Source organism: Anoplopoma fimbria, chromosome 6 (genome assembly GCF_027596085.1).
Source record: "Anoplopoma fimbria isolate UVic2021 breed Golden Eagle Sablefish chromosome 6, Afim_UVic_2022, whole genome shotgun sequence".
In the NCBI taxonomy this organism is placed as follows: domain Eukaryota; kingdom Metazoa; phylum Chordata; class Actinopteri; order Perciformes; family Anoplopomatidae; genus Anoplopoma; species Anoplopoma fimbria.
The window spans coordinates 10,443,544-10,466,009 of NC_072454.1; the positions used below are offsets into that span (position 1 = coordinate 10,443,544).

The 22,466-nt window shown below is 39.6% G+C and overlaps 1 protein-coding gene across 1 annotated transcript in view; it reads right to left on the bottom strand.

The window, feature by feature from the left end:
* adam12b (ADAM metallopeptidase domain 12b) overlaps window positions 1–22,466 on the bottom strand; it is a 73,873-nt gene that overhangs the window by 48,015 nt on the left and 3,392 nt on the right. The window contains exons 2-3 of the mRNA XM_054600225.1: window positions 13,807–13,928; window positions 10,555–10,628 (exon numbers count right to left, since the gene is read on the bottom strand). Coding sequence (XP_054456200.1) covers window positions 10,555–10,628; window positions 13,807–13,928 — 196 coding nt within the window. The remainder of the gene's footprint in view (window positions 1–10,554; window positions 10,629–13,806; window positions 13,929–22,466) is intronic.

A 22,466-nucleotide genomic window follows, 5' to 3' on the forward strand; every position in this document is an offset into this window, starting at 1 on the left:
ATGGTTTTTTCGTGGTCAGACTCAGTTATGTTATCAGTTGATGTTGGCGTTTTCCCAGACCTCAGCAAATAATTGGTGAGTTAAATGTTATCATAACCTCTAAAAAGATGACAAAAACTGCAAAAATAGAACCTCAGATGTAAAAAGTACTCTAAAGAATACTATACTTTTAACAGTTTAAACATATACATGTCATTCCTATATTGAACCATTCATGTTCTCTTGTAGATTTCCTGTTCCAAGAAAACATACTTCACTTTGGTTATACATTTATCTGATATCAGCAACAGTATGGCTTCATCCCAAGTCTATTAATTACATCCCAGTTTCCCTCACTTGCGTCTTCTCCTTGCGTCTCAGTCCCTCCCACCAGGGATGCATGGAGAGACGCCATGCGAGGAGAGAGGAAACAAGGAAATATGTTGTATATATGCTGTACATGTACTTATGCTGATAACGACACAGTTATCATCACTGCCAGAACATATAAATTTGAACCAAATGGTGAATCATCGAGTTTACTCTGTGATACGTCTTCCCTCTGGTATGAAACCATAGCTTTGGGACGGCCATAAATATGGCGGTGCAGAACAACTTCTGGTTCAAGCGAGGACGGAGGAGCAAGGGAATGACAAATAAGAGACATGGGATTTACCCTATGTCTCTGTGTTTATACACATGGCCCATGGATTAATTGTGCTGCTGCCCCGGTGTTGTCACGTTCAACACGGACCCAGAACAGCGTAAACTTCCCCTCCATCAGTGATGTCATTTGATGAACTTCCTCTCTGCCTTGTTTGTCAAGGCACATCTGGATTTATTGTGAACACACTTCCTCTCTTGTGTATGAGTGTACCGAATTTCCTTAAGTGTGGTGTGTATGTGTGTGTGTGTGTGGTCATGCTAATGTGCTGTATGTAAACACTCCTGACCTTCTGAATTGATGAATGTAAGTCATCTGTTCACTGATTAAGTTCTTGTCACATTGTGCTGAAACCTACATTATGTGACCTAGCAGAGTTCAGCCAGAGGTTGCTGCGCATACGGTGATATGTGTTTATTACCATATATCCAATATGTGATCTAGAGAGACAGACTGTAGTCTGAATGGATCTGGAACATACATGATTATGGCAATCAGAAATGTTGCAGACTAGTGGCTTTAGCTCAGGAGCAACAGCATCAGCAGCTATCTCAATAATCCCTACAATCTGTATTTTATATCACCTGTATGGGCTGATAGCATGCTGAGCGATATTGCTGGCATTAACCATATCAGATGAACACCACTGAGAGTATGAAACAGCTGCTAAGATGTGCAGTCTCAAGCAGAAAAGTCCTTATTTCTCATGGGTCCACTACAAACGACCCATTCTCTGTGCGGTACTGATGTAGACGAGTATGTGAATCACACACAAAGCAATTTCTACTTTGAAAGGGATTTCTCATTAAAGTTTTAATATCAAGCTTTTATGGCGAGGTTGTGTTTGAAAAGTGATTTTGATAATCTTGAAAGCCGGCTGATTCCCTGGCCTTGGAACTAGTGTTGGGAATTGAGAAGCGGTTTCAGTTGAGATCTAATTTCAAATTGTCTGATACATCGGAATTGTATGCCTCTGAGATTATCAATAGCTTTTATCGATGCCGAGGATGCAAAAGACTCAAACATCATTATGTTGAATTCTGTGTCTATGCAGCTGGAGATGACAGTGCTACTTTTAATGTCTGTAAAATGTCATTTCAAGTAAAGGTGGAAAAAAAGGTTGAAACATCTTAGGTCTAAAAATGGGCCCAAAGTCAATGAATGCCATGTATTTGACATGGCATTCATTGACTGCAACTGCTTCCAAACCATGCATCACATCCTTTAGGGAGATTAAATATCATGTTATAATAACATTAGCGCTGCACAGGCAGGTTACGCAGCCATTTTTCTTTAAATTGAGAATTTTTATTTTATTTAATCAGGGTATTTATCATTTTTATTAAGTCCTAAGCATTGCAATTTATTTTAACATGTTCAAACGTTATTAGGCAGACATTCTCCACTGTGTTCAGACTCAGATATAATAAATCAGATGCATTGACACTTTTTTAAGTGTCAATGCATCTGATTTATTATATGTAGACCTGTGAAGGCCTACATTTTGTTTTCCACAAAGAAATATTGATCAGCACTCAATAATGGGATTGATAAAGAGTCAGACCAATAAGCAGAATCAATAGAGGCAGAGACATCAATAAAATCAATTTCAAAAGGGTTGTATCCTGTCATGGACAAAAGCATGGAAGTGCATCATAATATACATTTCACACATGCCTTTCATTATCTTGAGTAACTGATTTATGTACAGCGAGGTGATGTTATCACTCATGTTCTACTCTCTCCAGGTTCTTTTTACAGCAGTGTTTCCTGCTGATGCACATAAATGATGCTGACAATAAATATGGATATTATGCGCCGTCAACATCTGTAGCTCCACTCCACTCGATCAAAAACTCCAACGCAGATAATAGATTGTTCTGCTCCCTTACACCAAGGCTTTAGTTCACCACACTGACACCACACTGAGTAAATCTCAGAGTCTGATTTAAAATAAAAAGAACTGCTGCCTTTTTAAGAACTTTGTGAACAAGGCTGCAAATGCATCACCTCTCTGCTCTCATTTGGAGGCTCTTACTCTCTTGTAAGGTGCTCAGAAAAGAAAAAAGAAACATCTCTGACTGTTCTGCTAGCTAGCAACTTAGACAGGTGACCCACTCAGTACATGGTATGGTTAAAAGCAGTGAAACTGGGAGATGTTTCACTCAATGTTCCCTCGCATGAATGAGAAATAAACATATAGGAGAGAGGATCAGAGACACAACGTACCATACTGGCTAAGTGCAGTGACAACACCCTTACCATCCTCTCTACTGCTGCAGGCTCCTAAAAATAGGTCTGTACAAGTGAACAAATAGATGATGCCATATGCTGACATACTGCATTAGTGCATTAATGTATTTAACTGTTTCATTGAAAGCAAAAAAAAAAAAAAAAAAACTGACAATAGCTGGAACACATACATCAGTTTGGCTTACAATTCCTCAAAATTGCCTTCATCTACTGCACTCCAACTCAATTTTTAGGTAGATGTAATACAAATTCTAATAAACAAGTAGATTCAAGCTACATCTGAAACAATTGTTTGGTCAAATAAACTGGCTTAACACCTATCTTGCCTCGAGATCTCTAGGTCTGGAAAATCAATCACACTTTTAGGAAACGAGGGAGGCAAAGAGATAAAGTAAAGCTAAGAAAGGGAGAGACTTAAAGAGAATTTGAGCTAGCTTGGCTCTGATGCTTGGCTCTGTGCCCACCGGTCAAAAAAAACATCCACTCTAATCTTTCCCAAAGCAACGCCTAAGACTGCTCCCTCACTCTTTTTTTTTTTTTTTTTTTTTTTTTTTTTCATTGTCCTTCAAGACTGGGCAACTTTCCCCAAGGGCTCTCGGGTTTATCCACAAACTCTTTAGCCAACTAATTAAAGATGGCAGGAGGCAAAATGCGATTAGTGTGTGCTCTAAGCTCAACAAAAGCTACAACTACAATGTCATCGGGGGAAAAAAAGAGGTGAAATTTACATCGGATCGATACTCAAACAGACAGGATGTGTGAAAACTCTTGTTACAACCATTCGCTCCAGATCTCTTTCCAGACAAGCGGTGCATTTTGGGATAGTTTTTCACTGCACACATGCACAAGAGAAAGGTGAAGGTCTGACCGTCAAAGTATTTTCACACTGACAAAAAGTCAGTAGCAGGTAAAGGACATCGAGCTGCTGCAGTTAACCTGTGCAAAAGTCTTCTGTTACGTTGGTGGGGATTGAGCTTTTCAGTCAAAACATTTTGACATAGATTCGGGTAATCTACCAGAAATGTGTGCATGTATAGTTGATTGGCCAATGTAGTAGGTGGCCCTGTGTTCTTACTTGGTGCAGAAGATCTCTGAGTTGGCACCATGGAGACTACAGGAAGTAACTGTTTGCAGCCAAGAAAAGAAAATATATTTTTTTACATTTATGTGGATGAAATAAACAATAAATAACATGGTTATTAATACACTTTAGAGGTATTGGTAGGCAGAGTTTGTTATTTTATATTTAACAATCAAACAGAGTGACATTTTCGCGTCTTACCCTCTGCCAGCAAGCAAGTTATTGCATTTCCCAAAATGTCAAACTATTCCTATAAATGAATTAGTGGCGCTCAGATTGTTCACACAGTGCTGTTGTCTATCTGAACACGACATAAGTTGCTTGTTGTTCTCGCAGACCATTCAGTGTGCAATAATAATTGGATATCAGTTTTTCTCTGCTTGGGGTTAAGTGTCTTGCCCAAGGACACATCGACTGTCGAAGCCGGGTATCGAACCACCGATCCTCTGAATGGAGAACTACCTTGCTCTCCACTACGCCACAGCCGCCCTGTGTTTGTTTGAATTGATTGTGACAGGCAGAAAAAAAAATCCAAAATAAAGTCACACAGAAGTTTGAGGTCTACAGTTTCGCCGCTGGTGGCTTTGACAGAGTCTCAAGTTGGATGGTGACAAAAGAGCTAGTCATGGCAAACACAAGAATGCATGTGGAGAGTGTGGGAGAGACAGGAGGAGATAGGTGGGTAAGAAATAAAGATAAGAATATAAAAAAGTAAAAGACATATTGCAGGAGAGAGCGTCACAACAGACCAGACGAACGTCATTTCACGTCTCAATAACGATAACAGGTCTCCATTTTAGGGATTCTAGTGTGGACGCTAGGCATGAAGGAAGCAGAAGTTATGTGTTTTAAAACAAAAACGTAATGGTTTAAAAATAACGGAAGTTTTAACTTAGAACAGTCGACTAGCCTAAAAGTAAGAAAACACTTAGAAAACTGTCAAAAGTGAGCACTATTTAACTTCTAAGGTTAAACATTGTGTTTTTATTAAGAGCCATTTCAGATTGTTATTCACATTTCTAAATAACCAAATCATACTTTAAATGAAATATTTAGTTAGTAATAATTAGTCTTGACGCACAAGTTATATTACCTTCCACACAGAATGTAAGGAGTAGTCCAAATTACATTAATATTGGGTTAACGCAGTTTCTACCGCTTGTCTTTCAACATTGTGATAGATATGCTATAGAAAAAAAGACATTTTCATAATGTTTTGACAATGTTGTTGTCATTCTTCACAGCCCTATCAGAGACATAAGCGGGAACAGAGGAAGTGGGAGTGATGGAAGAATTGTTGCAAGAGGCAGCGGAAGAAGAAGTAGACTGCCAAAGTGTTGCTCGTGAAGTTTGCTGCTGCTCAACATCCAGCATCTATCCATTTCCTGACCTCATGCAGGTCACTAAGTCCCCACACCTTTATATACTGTAGACCACATGAAAAGCCGTCATTACAGACTACTTACACATATAAAAGTTCCTTCTACAACCCCATTAGGCATCAGAGTTGACAGCCAAGCTAGCAGCCCAATTTTTTCCTACTCAAATAGTGTTGTTAAAAGACAGAGCCACATACAGTTCAACTTATTTTATATTCTTGACGGATCCAATTACGGTGCAAAGGAACCTGGGATCTCTCTTTGTTTGGTCTGAGCTCCTCCTCATTGAATGGATACTATTATAGCTCCTCGGTGGTACCACACAATGAGGAAAGTATTGGCATTGTCAGCTGTGTTATTGAAATGGAGTGCATCTTCTTTCCCATAAAAAAAACACACTGAGGATGTTGCTATGGGGATTTTCCTTTTTTTGTCAAAAACATTAGGATTTTGTTTAGATGTGGCCATGTGTTTCAAAGGGTTATTTCCTCTTTTCTTTCCTGCCTCAGAAGAATGAAAGGAAATGTTCTAACTGGGAAACACAGGGTCCTTTGCAGAGAGCTAGTTAGACCATGAACACATCCAGCATCAAGGAGAGAAAAGCTGAAATGCATTTGAATAAAAACAGCATCCTTGGAAAAGGATTGAAGTGACTCTTGAATGACAATATGTCTTGTATACCTTAAAGTCAACTGAATTCAACAGCATATTTCAGTTTTAATGTATTCTCTAAAAAAAATGTTCGGAGCCAACTAAAATGTACACATAGCACAGACTTATACCTAAAGCGGGCAGATTTATGATCTTTCTTTTCTGATTTTGATCAGATAGTTTCTGGTTATGATCAAAATGTTTGCAGTTTTCGACAGTTGCTTGCCCTAAGACAACATGTAACATTTGAGTACTCTTGCTGTTTTAGAAATAACATAATCTTTATCTTACGAATGAAAAGTTGGAGGAGACATATTATGCCAATTTTCAGGTTCATACTTGGATTATGGGGTTCCTCTAGAACATGTTTACATGCTTTTTTTCCTCAAACTGACTGAATATACCTGTATTCAATGTGTCTGAAATGCTCTGTTTTAGTGCATTTCAACTGACTTGTGTTGCTAGGAAACAACTGGGCTCCAAATGTACTTCCTGTCAGCTGCTGTCATTTACAAACACTGCAACTGGAAATACACTGGGACACATTTAGAATGTTTAGGTTTGAAACCGGGAAATGGTCTATATGCTTTGTTTAGTTGTGTAAATGTACGGGAACCCTGAGGGCTCATTTAAAAGCACAGTTTCTGATTATGGGCTGTGTGTATTTCTCCATGGTTTGAGCGTTTTAAAACACAGTATTACGATCGCCCTAAGGCCGGCTTTATAATAAAAAAAGAAGTGGAAATTTCACTTTTTACATATAGGATCTTTAAACTAATCATCTCTAAAGAAACTCAACTTAGTTCAATGCTCCGAGGTTGTACTGAAGCTTGTATTGGTCTGGTTTGACCAGTGGATTTTAGAGAACTCTTTAACGGTCAACACCGAGTCAGATTTTCTAATTTTATGACTCCTTCCTACTTGCAACACTAAAGAATGAATAAAGTATTTAGTATTTCTATCCCATAATTGTCATTTGCCATACTAGTTTACAAAAAGTTACAAAGAATCTCTTTAAATGAAAATATCAGCACTAGAATTGACCAATTTCTATAAATACGGGGCCTTAGAATATATAAATGATGATATCAAATATAGAGGTGTATCTTAAGTGGGCCAAGCTGTACACCTTTGATACTTCTTTTTATCTACCACAGACACACACAGACACAGACACACACACACACACACACACACCATGGTCCCCCAGACATTGCCATTGAAGTCTTTAATCAAGACTAATGTGGAATGTCCCATACGGCCACCATTAATCATTTGAAGCTGGCCAACTGTGCCATTGATCAATGCTATACATCAAAGAAGCTGCTGCTGGCACAAGTCTGCATGTCTGTCCATGCTCTATTTGCCCTGTACAGCACGCCAAGCCTTAAATATTGTATATGACACGGCCATTCCCATTGCTCAATTAACTAGCATGTGGGACAAAGGCGTTTATATGTAACGGCATAGAGGACAGTTAAAATCAAGCTGAGAGGCTGATCTGAATCACTTCCAAAAGATCTGCTGGGGTTACGAGCTCACAAGCACTTAACTGTTTTAAAACTGAGACTAAATGTAGGAGTCTGTGAAATACAGAAGCAGTCCACATACTGCCTTTTGATCTGAGTGGCCTTCAAGGACACAGAAGAAGTGGCCTCAGAAAACCAGCAAAATAAAATAAAATAAAATCAAAGATTGTGTGTTTATTTGCAAGGTGTACACAAACAAAGTAGCCCCACACACCCACACCCACACACACAGACACACAGGGGACCCCCACTGAGTCCTCTCCTCAGTAGATCTATACTTGTCTTGCAGTAGCCAAGTTTTCCTGGGACAGGGCCAAGCGGCTTACAAACAGCAGTTTATTAATTGGATCTGGTGGCGTGTTGGTGATGACTGCGATCATTTCACACTGGCCTTGGAGCAGGTGTGCTCTGCAGCAGTGCCAAATAAGCAAACTGCACGGGCTAAGCAGATTCAAGGAAAAAAGGATGAGCCTTCACAGAAAATCTGCCATAACTCAGCACAAAGAGGCACCACTTGCTTCGCTCGGGAGTTCAGATCTATTCACTTCCACAACTTAATGGTCGTTTGTTCCTTTTCCCCTTGATTCAGCAAATGTATTTTGTACCTTTGTTTACACCACATTTCTCCTTAAGTAGCATTAAAGTTGACTAACTTCCACACTGTATTGCTTCTATGTTCTTCACCTAATTTTTCAAACAAAAGACATGCTTACTTTGAGTTTAATAATCATCAGATGCTATTTTGGACCATTGAATTAAATAGAAAATTGAATATTTGCAGGACATAATTTCATCATGTTCCTTATAACGAGGGTTGGTTGCATTTTAGAGATTTTTTTTTTCCCGTTTGTTAAAACTTTTACATCACGACAGCAATCAATAAATGTATTGCTCTGACAAAAAAAGGTCTTTGGAGGGAGGCAGGAAGGGACAGGTTGTCAGTGTTGCCGACTTGGCGAATTTCTTAGATATAGCGACTTTTGGAGCTATTGCTGCTAGCTACTTTCATTGGATATGAGTTCAAAACCGCCTCGGGTTTTTTCATTGTATATTTGTTAAAATCTAGCCTACTCTTGCTAGTTTCTCCAATGTTACCAGCCAAAGCTTCATTTCCTTTTAGAAATGTATTAATCTGAACTAGTATAATATATAATGTTTTGAGGATCTGAACACTGCTTGGCTGTTCAAAATGTATTTATATATGATGAGATTTTGTATTTGTTCTAGCTACAACGTTCTATACTGATGATCAAGTTCTGTTTCCAAACAAGTTTTCTATGGATAAAACTCAGTAAATCTTGTCCATTTTGCTCCCCATTGAGCTCTATTGAAACAAAATCATATTCTCTGCAGCCCTGCCGGTCTAAACATTAACTGCAAAGTCGTATAGAATAATTAGACGCTGCTATGAAGAATATCCACACTGAGATCATGCGTCAGCGAGTGAAGCTAGGAGGGCAGATCCGGGTTAAAAATTGCCATTATTCTGAAAGAAGCCTTTAACCTTCCATATTTTGTTCTTGCTGGAATACAAACTGCCATTCATATCTTAAAAGGAACCATTGTATTAATTCTGAGCAATTAAACTGTCAAGCATACCTGTCAAGACATTAGATTGGTTCAACTAACTTTAATGTACTAGACGTGCGCAATGTGCACATGTTAAATGTAGGAAAATGACTTCTGAGCAGGACTTACTGTTGCCAGCTTGGAAAATATTACTGTTAACTGTTCAGAAAAACAAAAGGCTTAGCTACATCCTTTGCATATTCCTTGAATGTGCCCTCATCTCGCCTTCTGCGTCAGACTGAAAGGCCACAGCCGCAACAAGACAGGCCCACGTAGAGGTCAGAGACCACCTGTTCAGAGCTGGCTGAACTGGTGAAGCGATATCAGAGGACACATCTGGCCTGACAGAGAACAGGCCGGATGGGAATGGCAGCATGCTCCCAGGCTGCAGGCTGGTGACGGATGACTCACAGCTGAAGCTGAGGTCACTAGAGGTCACATGGAGAATGGGGAATGGAAGGGTCAGTCGGGACAGAGTTTTTCTAGGGAGTTTGTAATTTTTTGGGGTTTCTTTGGCCAGTAATTCGAATTCTGTTTTAGAGAGTTGGCAGGTTACCTTGAGCTTTGGTTGAGGAAAATAAGTGGAGGGTTTTTTAAGTTCTTTTTTTTTTTATTAGCTCACGTAATAGACAGGCTATTGAAATACACTCTTTAAATCTTTTCAAATCAGTATTTTCACTTTCACAAATCTCAACGGTCCACGGTTGTGTTTTTTCTAGAGTTACCAGTGATGGAGGTCTGACCAGCTGTGGACCAAGTACATCATTCCAATGTCAATATCTGTATCCCAAAGCAGCAAGGTAAAATATGACGCCTCCTCTCCCTCTGAATAAGAAACTAGACCTGAGACAGCGATGCCATCATTCATGTGAGATTGTTAAGGTCCCCGGACATGTAACCAGGCCTTTATGCACTTTTCATTCAGGCTTTACAGCAATCTTTTGCCCTCTATGTGGAACAGTTTGTGAGTGAGAATGTGTGTATATCTACATATATATGAACTCTGAATGATCCCCACCCCTCGTTTCACAGTAAACTGTTATTTTCCTGCAGCCTGGAAGTGAGTGGAGGAGTGAGGAGTGGAAAAGCAAAGCGGGGGAGAATAAGCATGTCCTCAGAACTCTCCTCTTCCTTATTCTTTATCAGCTTTCATCTCTCGGCCCTTCAGAGAGACTGAACCATAAAAGAGTCCAATCACTAGGGGACATATTATGTTCTCCCTCCCTGACTACAGTATATCATTTCCCGGACTCATAAAACTCTTCTTCCTCTTGCATATATATATCTCCAGTCAGCAATAGCTGGGAGCATGGGTTTATCTATTGGCTCTGTGTGTGATTAACATAATAACTATCTGGTTTCCTGTGTCATGACGCTCACAATGAGTATGGAAGAATATGAGAATAAGAATAGAGTATGGAAAATTCAGATAAATCAGTGGAAACTCACTCATTTTTCTCCAGCAACAGGATCAGCTGTTCACCTTCCGCACTTACCAGCAGCTGGAGTGACGCAGGATAACTCTGAAACACAAAAAGATTATTCAAGAGTTAAGGTGGTGCCCGGATCTCACCCATCCTGCCGGTGGATCAGCATTTGTGTGAAGCTTCACCTTAAGTTTGACACAAGAGGGCTGGATCCAAGGCAGGATGTGGCAAGGCACAATAGTGTGAGAGGAAGAGGAAGAAAGCTTCCATATCCTACACCTTCCAAGCCTGTGCACAAAAGTAGACTAGTTTCAACTCAAGACTGTAAGTAAGGCCTGGTCCTTAAAATGTTCATGAAATCAAAGCAATTTTTTATTACTATATATGGTCGCCATGGTTTCTGAAATAGCCAATTCATATATTCAGTGATCACCTTTCTGTAAAGTAGTTGTCACTGTCAGTCAGCCATTTTGAGCTGGATAAAAAATGCCTACCTATGCATGAGGGATTCAGAGGAAGCATTGCAAGTATGCATGTTCATTTTACCTAATCAATAACACTCACTGTCTATTGTTCACTCTCTTTACATTGCATCAGTGCTTCACATTAAAAGTGTTTAACAGGTGAAACACAGGGTGGCTTGTATTGTGGAGAAACTATATGAAATGATGGTTAGCCTTAACTGCAATCATTTATCCAAGTTGTGTTCAACAAGACTATTATGGGGCTATTCTTTTGTGTGGAAAAGTACTTGAAATTAGTTTACTGTTGAAAATGACATGATAGAAAAAGCTGATGAAATTGCACTTTTCTTTTAAAAAAATTGGTGAAGAAGATAATTTTATTTGCAATGGACAATATTTCTTACCTAACCTAGAAACTTGAATCCAGTATTTGTCATGCATCTCTATAATGGTGTGATGTTTCTTTGGCAAAAAAAAAGGTGTATTTCAGTGCAGGAGCAACTGTGATGACTATATGATGTGAGCATATCAGTGCCACTGACTTATGGCTGCAAGAACCCAAAATATGGAGGTGATGCAGGATATTTCCCTCACTTTGTCAAATGTAATTTTGACATTTAATCAATCAAATAATGAATCCTAAAAAACAGCCCTAAGATGACTTGATGCTCTTCAGGTAAATGGATGTTATTTGTGTAAAAAAAAGTGTCCTTGTAGCATTACAACAGCAAAATGAAGCCATGCCCGAGGCCTCAGATCATAAAAAAATAAGAAAAAGACAAAGACATGGAATAAAAAAAAAAAGATTCATGTATCTTAACCAGCAGAGAGAGATAAATTGCACAGAAAGGAACAGACATAGATTTTTGTATCATCAGTCTCTCACAGTGACTCAGGTCTGCTGCGAAATGTCCTCAAGCGTATACTTTGCTGTCTGCAGCTCTGTCTGAGACTCTGTGTCTATGTTTGTGTGCAAGTGTGGCTGCAAGAATGTTTGTCTGGAGAGTCTATCTCACCGTAAGTAATGACTCTGCAATACTTTACGACTGCTTCATAACCTTTCTATTGGCACAAGGAGCGGCTCTATCAATCTGTTATCCCGGTTGGGGCGTTAGGTCTTTGTGCAATCTCTGGTAAGAAAATCGTCAGGTGCCCTGGAAGTCAGTTTAATTTGGGAAGGGTCAGTTTGTAGATAGCCTCCTGCCGAACCACTGCATCTCCTCAACAAATGTTTTATGTCAGCAGGAGCTGGTGGTTAAACATTTCTGATGCAGTCGAAAATGGGGTGCTCTCAGGGCTCCAGACCAACTTTTCCAGTTCTACAAACTTTATCAATTGGTCACATCTGCACATGACTAGAGTATATGAAATACCAATGAATTGATTTACAGTAAATGAAACCACCAACAGCATAAAAATGAACACAACTCAGCCAGCTACAACATTAAAATGCTTCTCTAATGCAACTGAATCAATAATAATAATAATGTAATATTATAATATACAATAATGTTACAACTAAAGAACTGCATAGTGGCTGAATAGTGAGAACTTAAAATTAACTTTAAATAGGCCTACATTTTCCTGATTATATTCTTACATACTTTTACTAAAGTAAGATCTTTTTTACAGGCCTTTTTCTTGTAATAGTGTATTAGTACTTAGTGCTTCTTTGTTTCGTAAAGATTTCTGACACAGCGTATATGTGCATCACACACACTGTACATGTGTACGGTGTTAAATTAGTTTAAACCCGTGCACATAAAATCCAGCCGCATACGAGGAACAGAACGAGAGGAGAAGAATCCTCACGAGGGAGCACTTCTGCTCTGAGTGCATAAATGTGGTCTCGCGACCATGGGGCTGTGATGAGTGGAAGCTATCACTGCTACGCACTTGCAACTTCATTGGAGGCGGGGACTGAATAGACAGTAACTGGTGTTTCATCATGCACTTGCATGAATGCGACCACGTGAAAAAAAACTTGGTATATGCAACTATTTTGGTCGCAGTCTGGATCCCTTGGTGCTTTATCAACTTCATGAAGCTAAAAACAGCATTTTTACTTTGTGCCAATGTGACATGTGGGTGATCAATTCAGTTCATGTAATTAACTTCACTGCCCCTCTCTACTGACTTGGAGAGGGGAGCATAAGGCTGGGAAAATAACAGCTCTCTCAGATGGCGACTTCCCTTCACCAGGAACAAATATTTGATTGCTCTGGGAGTTCTTAACACCTACGCATTTCCCTCCTTTGGAAAAGTTTCCTTAAGTTGTGGTGGGGGGGATGGCAAATTTCAAACATTTTCTTTTCCAGCTGTACTAGGAGGGGACAGATTGGTTTTCCCTGCCTGAGAACACAAGTCTAGAGAATCCTGAGAGGACTGATTGTACTGTACATATGTATGTTTGCATCTTTTAATATAGCATATATGTCATGGTGAAGGACAGAACGGACACAATCAACAAGGCGTTAAAAGGCTGCTTCACGCTGCCATATCTTTCTCAAAGCGTCAGGTTTGTGCACTGCTGACTTGCAAATCTGTTGAAAGGCTGACTATTTTCAGAAATCATTTCACAGTATGTGTATGTAGCTTGTATTCAACAAACAAAGGAGAAGGAGCTAGGGAAGAGAGAACACCAACAGGGCAAGTACAAAGACAAACAGAGCTAAGGAAGGGACTTTCTACAGAAGCAATTCAAACAAGCGGGGAAAAGGCAAAGAGGGAAGGAGTTATATTCTGTGGTCATGTCAAACAAAAGCATTAGCAGTAAGATAGTGGTGCTAGATGGCCTTGTGAGTATTTACCCTGGCAGTGAGCTGGAGGAAAGGTCTTCGCTCCTTGCCTTTCAGCAGCAGAGGTACCGTGGTCCCAAAGCGTTCTGTTTTGGTTGCCTCCCCTCGCTGTTTAGCCTCATCTGGACTACTTCCTGTAAAAAGAAAATCAGAACAAATTAAAAAGCCTTGAATTATGAAATTAAACATCGCACTAAAAACGTAACGTAAGTTATACAGGGAACGTTTTAAATGGCATGCAAATAAAAGGGTCGACAATACAGATCAAAACTTCTCCCCCATATATCCTCATTTATTTAGGCACACTATGTTTCAGATGGTAGAAGCAGTGCAACAAAGGCAGGGGAGCCTCAGACACAGGGCACAGCACAACTGAGGGTTGTGGACTGTGTTGCTGAGATAGATTAAAAGCTGACTCTTGTTCCTGTGAGATGTGCTTTTCCCCAAATGGCCTTTGCAATAGGACCACAGCCACAGACAGAGCATCAATAATAAATGCTCTCACACAGTTTATGAGGAACGCAGCCTTTACGATATCTCCAGATAGGAACGGAGTTTAAAAAAAATAAAAATGGCAGTATGAAATTGTCCTTTCCACTTCTCATTTATCTTTTCCTCCTTTACTTTATATATAAAGTCAGAAACTGCAGTCTGATGCATTTGTCTGTTGACTCATCCTATCCACCTTTTTGTCTTGAACATAACATTTAACTCCTCTTTTAAACTCTTACTGAAGTCAGATTTACAATTTAGAGCTGATTATGCTAATTTGCCCATAAAAGATTGCTCATTTGGGAGGCAAACAAAATGGCATGTATATATATATATAGCATAGGATAAAATATAATAAACCAGATCAGTGGCTTTAAGTAGAATGTGGGAATCATGGTTCCAATTCCCTCTGCTCTCCCAGTGTGTCTCTCGGCTCCTCCTCCTCCTCCTCCTCCTCCTTCCCCCACAGACAACAGAGGCGGTCCCTAACGCTCCCACAGCCTTACTGAGCGTGTTTCGTATTGTAGCACACCCAGCAGGCTTCCCCATGAAGCCCAATAAATGTTACAAACCCAGAGAGGAGACGTAGAGATAAGAAGACAAGGAGTGTTAAGAGGGGAGGGGAGAGGTTGTTTGAGGTTTCCCACTCCTGCTTTCACCAAAGGAAGACTGAGAGAGCGTGTTGCGTCTGTATTTACTGTTTGTTTAAGGTCTAGGCCTGTTCCTTAATCCCTTGAGATACGCATGTAAAGCATCCGTTTGTCTGCATTTCATGTGTGGCACCACGCAGGGTACACAAAAAGTTCAGTAGTACACTGAGCAGAGATACTACAGTCTGACATATTTTCTCTACCCTTCCTCCCTCTCTCTTCCCAGCTGGAAATATCTTCATTTTCAAGCACTCTTAGCGTCTCTTAAAAGTCTGATGTTTCCTTTCTTTGAAGACAAAATGAAGAGATGGCTCCTGCGCCACCACAGCTCCATTTCTTACAACTTCAAACGGTCTGTGACAGTGGTTGCCCTGTGCTCTCAGCGTGGCCCAGACTCTCCATTTATCCACAGTGCGTAATAAGCTAACAAGGGCATAAAAGGGACCTCCTATATTTAATGAGGTAGTTGAACATGTGCCGATGGTAGTTTGTTGGTTTTAGTGGTGCATGAAAACCACGTTAGACAGACGGAACGCCATGACCGAGGCCACAGGCTGTGGCTAGAGTGCCAATAAAAAGGAGCTATAAAGGGAAAGTCAAGCAGACGTCTTGTTAATAAAAGACTTCAATACTTCCACTGATGTGATGTCCCTCGCAATTCATTCCGAAATACTAAATGAATTTCTGTTAATTAAAATATATTAATGCAGAGAGGACACTAAGGTAGGGGTATGCTCAAAACAAACTAGTTGGAACAACAGATCATCGGACCACATCAGAGGAGAGAACGTATTTATAGTTTTTCCGAACAGTCACATTTAAAAGTAAGGCGAAAATCCTGCTCCCATAGAAGGAGAAACACAATGAATTGCACACTTTTGGACAATCGTTCCTCAAAGGCATTTATGCTGTTGCATTTGTTTATTCATGTGGAAAGAGGGTGGACATAGTTGGTTGAGGAATAAAAGCGAGAGCTTGAAAGACAAGTTCAAAAGGTTAGCAAAAGGTTTGTCAAGGTTTTTGTGTGTAGGCCTCAATAAAAGCCGGATGACCATTAAAAAAATTCTATTCAACATCCGCCTTTGCTCACCAACAAGAAGCATTCCCTTCAAACAGCAAGGAAATATGACATTCATGAACTTGTTCATGATTCTCATGGGCTTTATCTTCTTTGGAAACCTTTGAAATTCAAACTAAACTTTTCTGGAGAGTATCTTGATTGCTTAGCCAACCACAGGTGTATCTCCATATTGGACACAAGGAAAATCAGGTGTGGGTCATACATTTAAAAAACACAAGACTGGTTGGCAGCCAAAAAATCCTTCCTCTACTCTCTCTTTAAATGGCCTCAAAAAACAGATTTATTTTAAGGCCAACTCTTTTTTGAATTATCTAACGAGGGTGATTCTTTCCAGCTGTTTTAGCATTCTACCCTGAGCATGAGCTGTATTACTAACTAACTGGTAAGTAATGTGAATTCAAGCAGGGGCTGATGTCCACTTTACTCAGTAGGGAAATTACACAGCCAACGGAATACACAACCAAAATGAGCCACAATTACACTGATGATGCAGGACTCAGGACCAAATCAACCTCATTACACACACTCAGTGACTTACCTGCTTTCAAACATATTTTGTTTCTTCATCTATTTGGAGAAGGGTGTATTTGTGGGGTGATTAAAGCAAGTAAATGATATACGCATAAATAATGTGTTGAAAAATACAACATTTTCTGCATTCCCATTAATTTATAGTGGAAACAGAATACTCTACTTTTCATTCACACCCAATACTGCTCAATCAGCAATGTTAACATGGAGTCCCTCTCGTGAGATGAACAAGAGAACAAACATTGTGAGGAAGGTCATAACAGGCTGTATGAAGGACATCTGGTAATCTATAGGCGAGGTGTTCAGGGAATACAAGAGGGAGCGAACCGCACAGTGGGACTCCAGCAACCTCCTGCAATCTAAAATAGCCAACACCTGCATACAAACTATGAACAAAATACTGTGTATTGCATGGGGGTAAAAAGGACTAACCCCTACATGTTAATGTTTTTTTTAGCACAGGAATAAAAAGAATACTTTTAATTGAGCCTAAAAGGTTAGTTTTATGTCGGAAAGACAGCAAATTACAAAATAATCTCAATATAATCTTCAAATACCATGCAAACAAAAGCTTGAGAACAGTGATGATACTTTTAATTGAACTAACTAATTAATCAGTTGACCTATAATATAATCAGAAAATAGTTTGAAATGCCCATTATTTTCCTGAAACCCAAGCTCACATATTCAAAAAGCGTCTTTTTGTCCTACTAACGGTTAGAAACCCAAAGATATTGCGTCTTCTATCATTGAGGAATAAAAAAAACAGAAAATACTTACATTTGAGAAGGCAGAAACTGTTTTTTGACATTATTGCATACAAAAAAATGAATTTGTATTATTAAAAATAATTCAAATGTATTCTCTTTTTTTATTCCAATGTAATAGTGTCCCAGCAATGTGACTTTCCAGTTATATGGAAGCACAGACCTTTAATTACAGCAGATCAGAGGATAATTACTCTGTTTATGGGTATGAAAATGGCAAAGATTACATTTTCAATCAAACTCATGATGTGTCTGTGAGTGTCCTCAAATTTAATTTTAGCCTAAAGGGACACACTGGAGGAGTTTCAGTTAACGAAGAAAATAAAGATGAAGTAAACACCGTTATACACAAGGACGAATGTCTATTAAAAAAGATCTTGGGCCAAAACACTGACAAGGTAAAGTAAGTTCAACTGTTGCAATTGGATTTGATGGAAATGTGGCTCTTACCCAGAATAATTTTTGGGAGTGCATACTGTATTGATCATAAACATTGATCATAAAATGGCCACATTTTGATCCAAGCTTAAACCAAGTGCATGGCAGTGAGACAGTTGCTGTTATTAGGGAAAGGCATTTAAAGCAAAAGGACTATTAGCTTATCGATGGGACATCCCCCCCTCCAAAAAAGGATGTTACACATTATAAGTATTGATTGTTGTAGGGCTGTTGGTTGTTTAACAATATATGTACCAGCATTTTTAACAACCTTGTGTATTTACAGCAAGGTTTTACATTTACAAATGTATTAAAGGAACAGTTTTGACTATTGAGGAATTACCAGTCCATTAACGTTCTAGTGACCGAAAGACTGAGATCATAATTATAAGAGACCGAAATTAGCTTCTTTGAAAGGCTTGGCTCAGCTTTAGAGAGGAACTCAGAATCCAGAGGGAGCTCAGAGTAGAGCCTCTGCTTATTCGAGTCGAAAGGGACCAGCTGAGGGGGTTTCTGGCTTCTGATCAGGATGCTTTGGATGCCTCACCTTTTCAGGTTTTCCCGGCACGTCAGAAGAAGAGCTGGAAAGCGATGCTGTGGAGAAGGATGTCTGGAAAGCCCTGTTAAGACTGTTGCCCCCGAAACCCAGCCCACGAATTACAGGAAGATAATGGATGGATGGATGAAATGATGGATGGATGGATGGATGGATGGATGGATGGATGGATGGATGGATGGATGGATGGATGGATGAATGGATGGCTGGCTGTGGTTCAGGCGGTTGGTTGTCCACTCAGCACAGTGTCTGTAGTAAATTCAAGCTCCTCGTGTCCACATGGCAAAAAGTCCTTGGGCAAGACACTGAACTGCTCCTGATGGTCATGCCTGCACATTGCTTGGTAGCTCGCTGCCAAAGGAGTATAAGTTTGGTCTTGGAATAAAAGAAAAGCTATAAAAATGCAGAAATGAACCATTTAAATATGCATTTTTACCCCAAAATGTCAAACTATTCCTTTAAGTTAATTTTAAGGTTTGACATTCATGCATAAGGACGAAAATCCTTCAAGGATCATAAGCCATTAGCGGGTACACTATGCCAATAACAATACCTGTAAATTAAAATGGCGCTTTTAAACTGGTGAGCATATTGACCGGGCTCGTCTACACATCACACACAGTCACAGCGGTTGTACGTTGGCTAAGAATCTGAGAAAGAGCGGAATAAGAGCAAAGGAAGTGGCGGAAGAGTGGCGCTCAAATGCTCTGATTCAGCGATGATCTAAGTGACTTGTGTTGTCTTACATCTGCCTTTGACTGAAGATGCTAAAATGTTTTTATCTTTTCGTTCAAAGTGGAACAAAGGCGCTCTACAAGCACTTCAGTAGAGTTTTTCTGTACACATCCAATTACTGATTCCGTATGAAAAGACCACTGACCTAAATACAGCAACGGATGCTACACCTACATTGTGCCCTCAGAAATAAAGGGCCCTTAACAAAGAGAATGCTGAATGAAGCGCTCTCTGAAACACAGTACAGCTCATGACTTTCTTAATAGAGTCGTTCCTGTAAGTATAAATGGCATGTAACAAGTACTGCAACATCAAATTAGACTGTGATACCTGTGGGGTTGACCTGACATTTATATAATTAGCAGGAAGTCAGAGTCATTCAGAGAAATAGAACGACATCGACATAATCTTTAGGACAGTCTACAATATTACAGGTTGTTACAGAGACTCGTGCAAACTCAGCACTAAAATAAAGCCTTGGTTTCCTTTCATTATAAACACTCTTCCTTTGAGCACATCAAAGAAAGCACTTTACAATTCCTCCCGTTAAAAGGCTCCTGACAAATCCTTTTTTTTAATAAACAATAAAAAAAGGCCCTGCTGCTGACACAGTTCATCTTCAATATTATGTTTCTAGACTAATAAAAGACAGAAAAGTAGACAGCATTGTCTGAAAAATCAGACCAGCTGTAGCTCTCTGAAGTGCTAGCTGCTTTGCTGCATACTTTAAAGAAACTCTTCAACTGTTAAGTCATCCATTGAAATATGAATAAAGGCTTATTTTTCTCCAACAAAAGAAAAGATAGATATGTATTTTTCATGAACTGGCTATCTCACACCGCAATAAAAATGAAATTAGAGCATATTCCACAAGACACTGAAGCTGTAATGTCCACTTGCCATGTTCAAAGACAAACTCTGAAAGCCCTAAACATGCTTTTCCATTTTTAGTATATTTATTTACAGATGAAATTATAAAATACTATATCTGCCCCTTTCTAGTACACAAAACTATCAAATAACTAAGCTAGGGCGAAACAAGGTATGAGGGTATATCAGGTTTAGAAATCACAAAGGTATGATTTTTAACACCATCAAAAATAAAGATGCTCCCAGTGTATTGAACGCCTGGTGAAATTTTTATTTCATCGATCCCATATTTTAATGTGGTATAAAAATATAAAAATAGTGGACCGACCATTCACTCAAATAGAGCAAATATTTTACATTTTTTATATTAGAACTTTTTACTTAAGCAGTAGTTTTACCGACAACTTTAAAAACGATGATTGTAGACCTGTCACAATAATCACTTTATCGACTTATCGTACAATAAACAGACATGACCTTGATCATTTACGCTGACCTCCATATTGTCCACCCCTGCACGCTGGCTCCTCTACCGCCAGTGTCTTCTCTGTAAATGCATGTACAGGAGGAAAGGGTCTCTTAGATTTGCTATGTTGTCAAAAGCAAAATCAAATATAAACAGAAATAAAAGAGGTAGGTTTACAACTTGACCTCCAATGAGGCAAAAATATTATGAGCTTCTTATTGAGAGAGGAAAAGACCAGGCTGAGAGACAGAGAGAAAGGGGTGTTGAGAGGCAAACAGAAAAACAAAGAGGCCCGCAGCCCTTTTTGCAGGAGGTGAAAATTGAGTGTTCCCTCATTGCCTCATTTCAACAGTCCCTCCCTGTATCATTTCCTTCATCACTCACTTTCCCCTGTGATGACACACTGGAGTAATTAGCGCTGAAGTTGAGAAGGTGTTAATCCTGGATGTGGGACCCCCGCAGTTCTATTCCAAACAGAACAGCCCATTACTGGCCTGAAGGAGTAAGTGACAAGGTCAGAGGCTCACGGGGAAATAATTGTAACAGGAGACTTCCCAGGGTGGGTTAATGATGTGTGCTTGTGAGTTCAATTCCCATCCTGTGGGAGCAACAGTGGTGAAAGTCAATTCCCATCTTGTCCGGCACAGATTTGAGCATTATGTCTCAGAGTTACAGGGACTTCAGTTAGCACGATTTTAGAGAAGAGCAGATACTTGTCACACATGCTGGGTCACCTAGCAGCTATTTGTGGGGGAAATGGGGATTCCAACAAATATAGATTTTCAGCCACGGCTCTATGGATGTCTATGTCGGTCAGTCAATTGGATAGTACAGTTGATTGGTGAACCAGTTTGGTGATATCCCAATTACTTTGTGATGGATTACTAGTTTATGACCAAATACCTGCAAAAACTAGAAACATTACCATTAACTTCAGATATACTTTGTGTTTAGACCATAAAGCACATGATAGCCTCACACAGAACTCGGAAACAACACCACTGGGCTCTGAAACACATTATTACCAGAGGCTTCCGCAGCGCCATGACGGCTTCTTCTTCAGAGTCGAGCAAAGAGTTGACCTTTATGCACTGATCCCATCGGCGAGCTCGGCTCAAACCGCATCCTGTCCGCAAAAGTCTTGTTTTTATTAATGTCATTATATTCATCCAAAATATTTTATATTTAGTACACTAAATCAATGCATACTCAATAAAATGTACAAGTGCGCACACATAACCCACACAAAGATCAAGAGGTCCCAAATTGCTCTGAGCAAAGCATAACCTCAAAGGTCTTTCTTCACAAAAGATGTTCACTTCACATAATCCTCTCATAACAGCCTCTATCCCCTCCATCACAAACTCCAAAAATATAAAAAGCTGTTGGTTTAAGAGCATGGCTGGACTCCAATCAACGATGTCTCACGATAAATACACTGACACAGAGATGTGATGACCTTTTCTATAATGAAATTATTGATGTGGGCCGCTGTGCAGTCTCAAACCAGAGTCCTGATGTTGCATCAGTTCACTTTCTTGCTCCGTCCTTACAGTCATCCAAGCAAATCTTAATATTTCTTGAGCAGGGTGCTCTGTCAAAGGAAAAGAAGCAAACAAGCAACCGCTGCTCTTCAGAATTCATATGTTCACCAGCTCTCAAGTCAAACCTCTCCCTATTTCTTCGATTACACCTCTAGCCTCTCATTTATTTTAAATGTGAATACTGATGACTGCATGTGTACATATCTCGCAAATCCAATATTTGCCTTCATTCTGCAATAAGCAGTGGCTCCATGTCCTCTCCTAAAACTATGTGTTATTTCTTTCTTCCTGTCTTTGCTCCACAGTAGAAAAAGTCATATTTTTTTTTATTTCTGAGGCTGTAAATGGATGAGAGGTAGGTGACTGTCTCCACACATATCTCTATGTCTCTAACAGTTCTCTGAAGGATGATGCAAATCAAGGGAAAATGCCCCCACCTTCATCTATCACACCAATGATTGACTGCTGTCTTTTAGGGCTCTCAAGGCGGCAGTCTGCTACCATGTTATTCTCACAGTTTCATGATACAATGATTACATTTT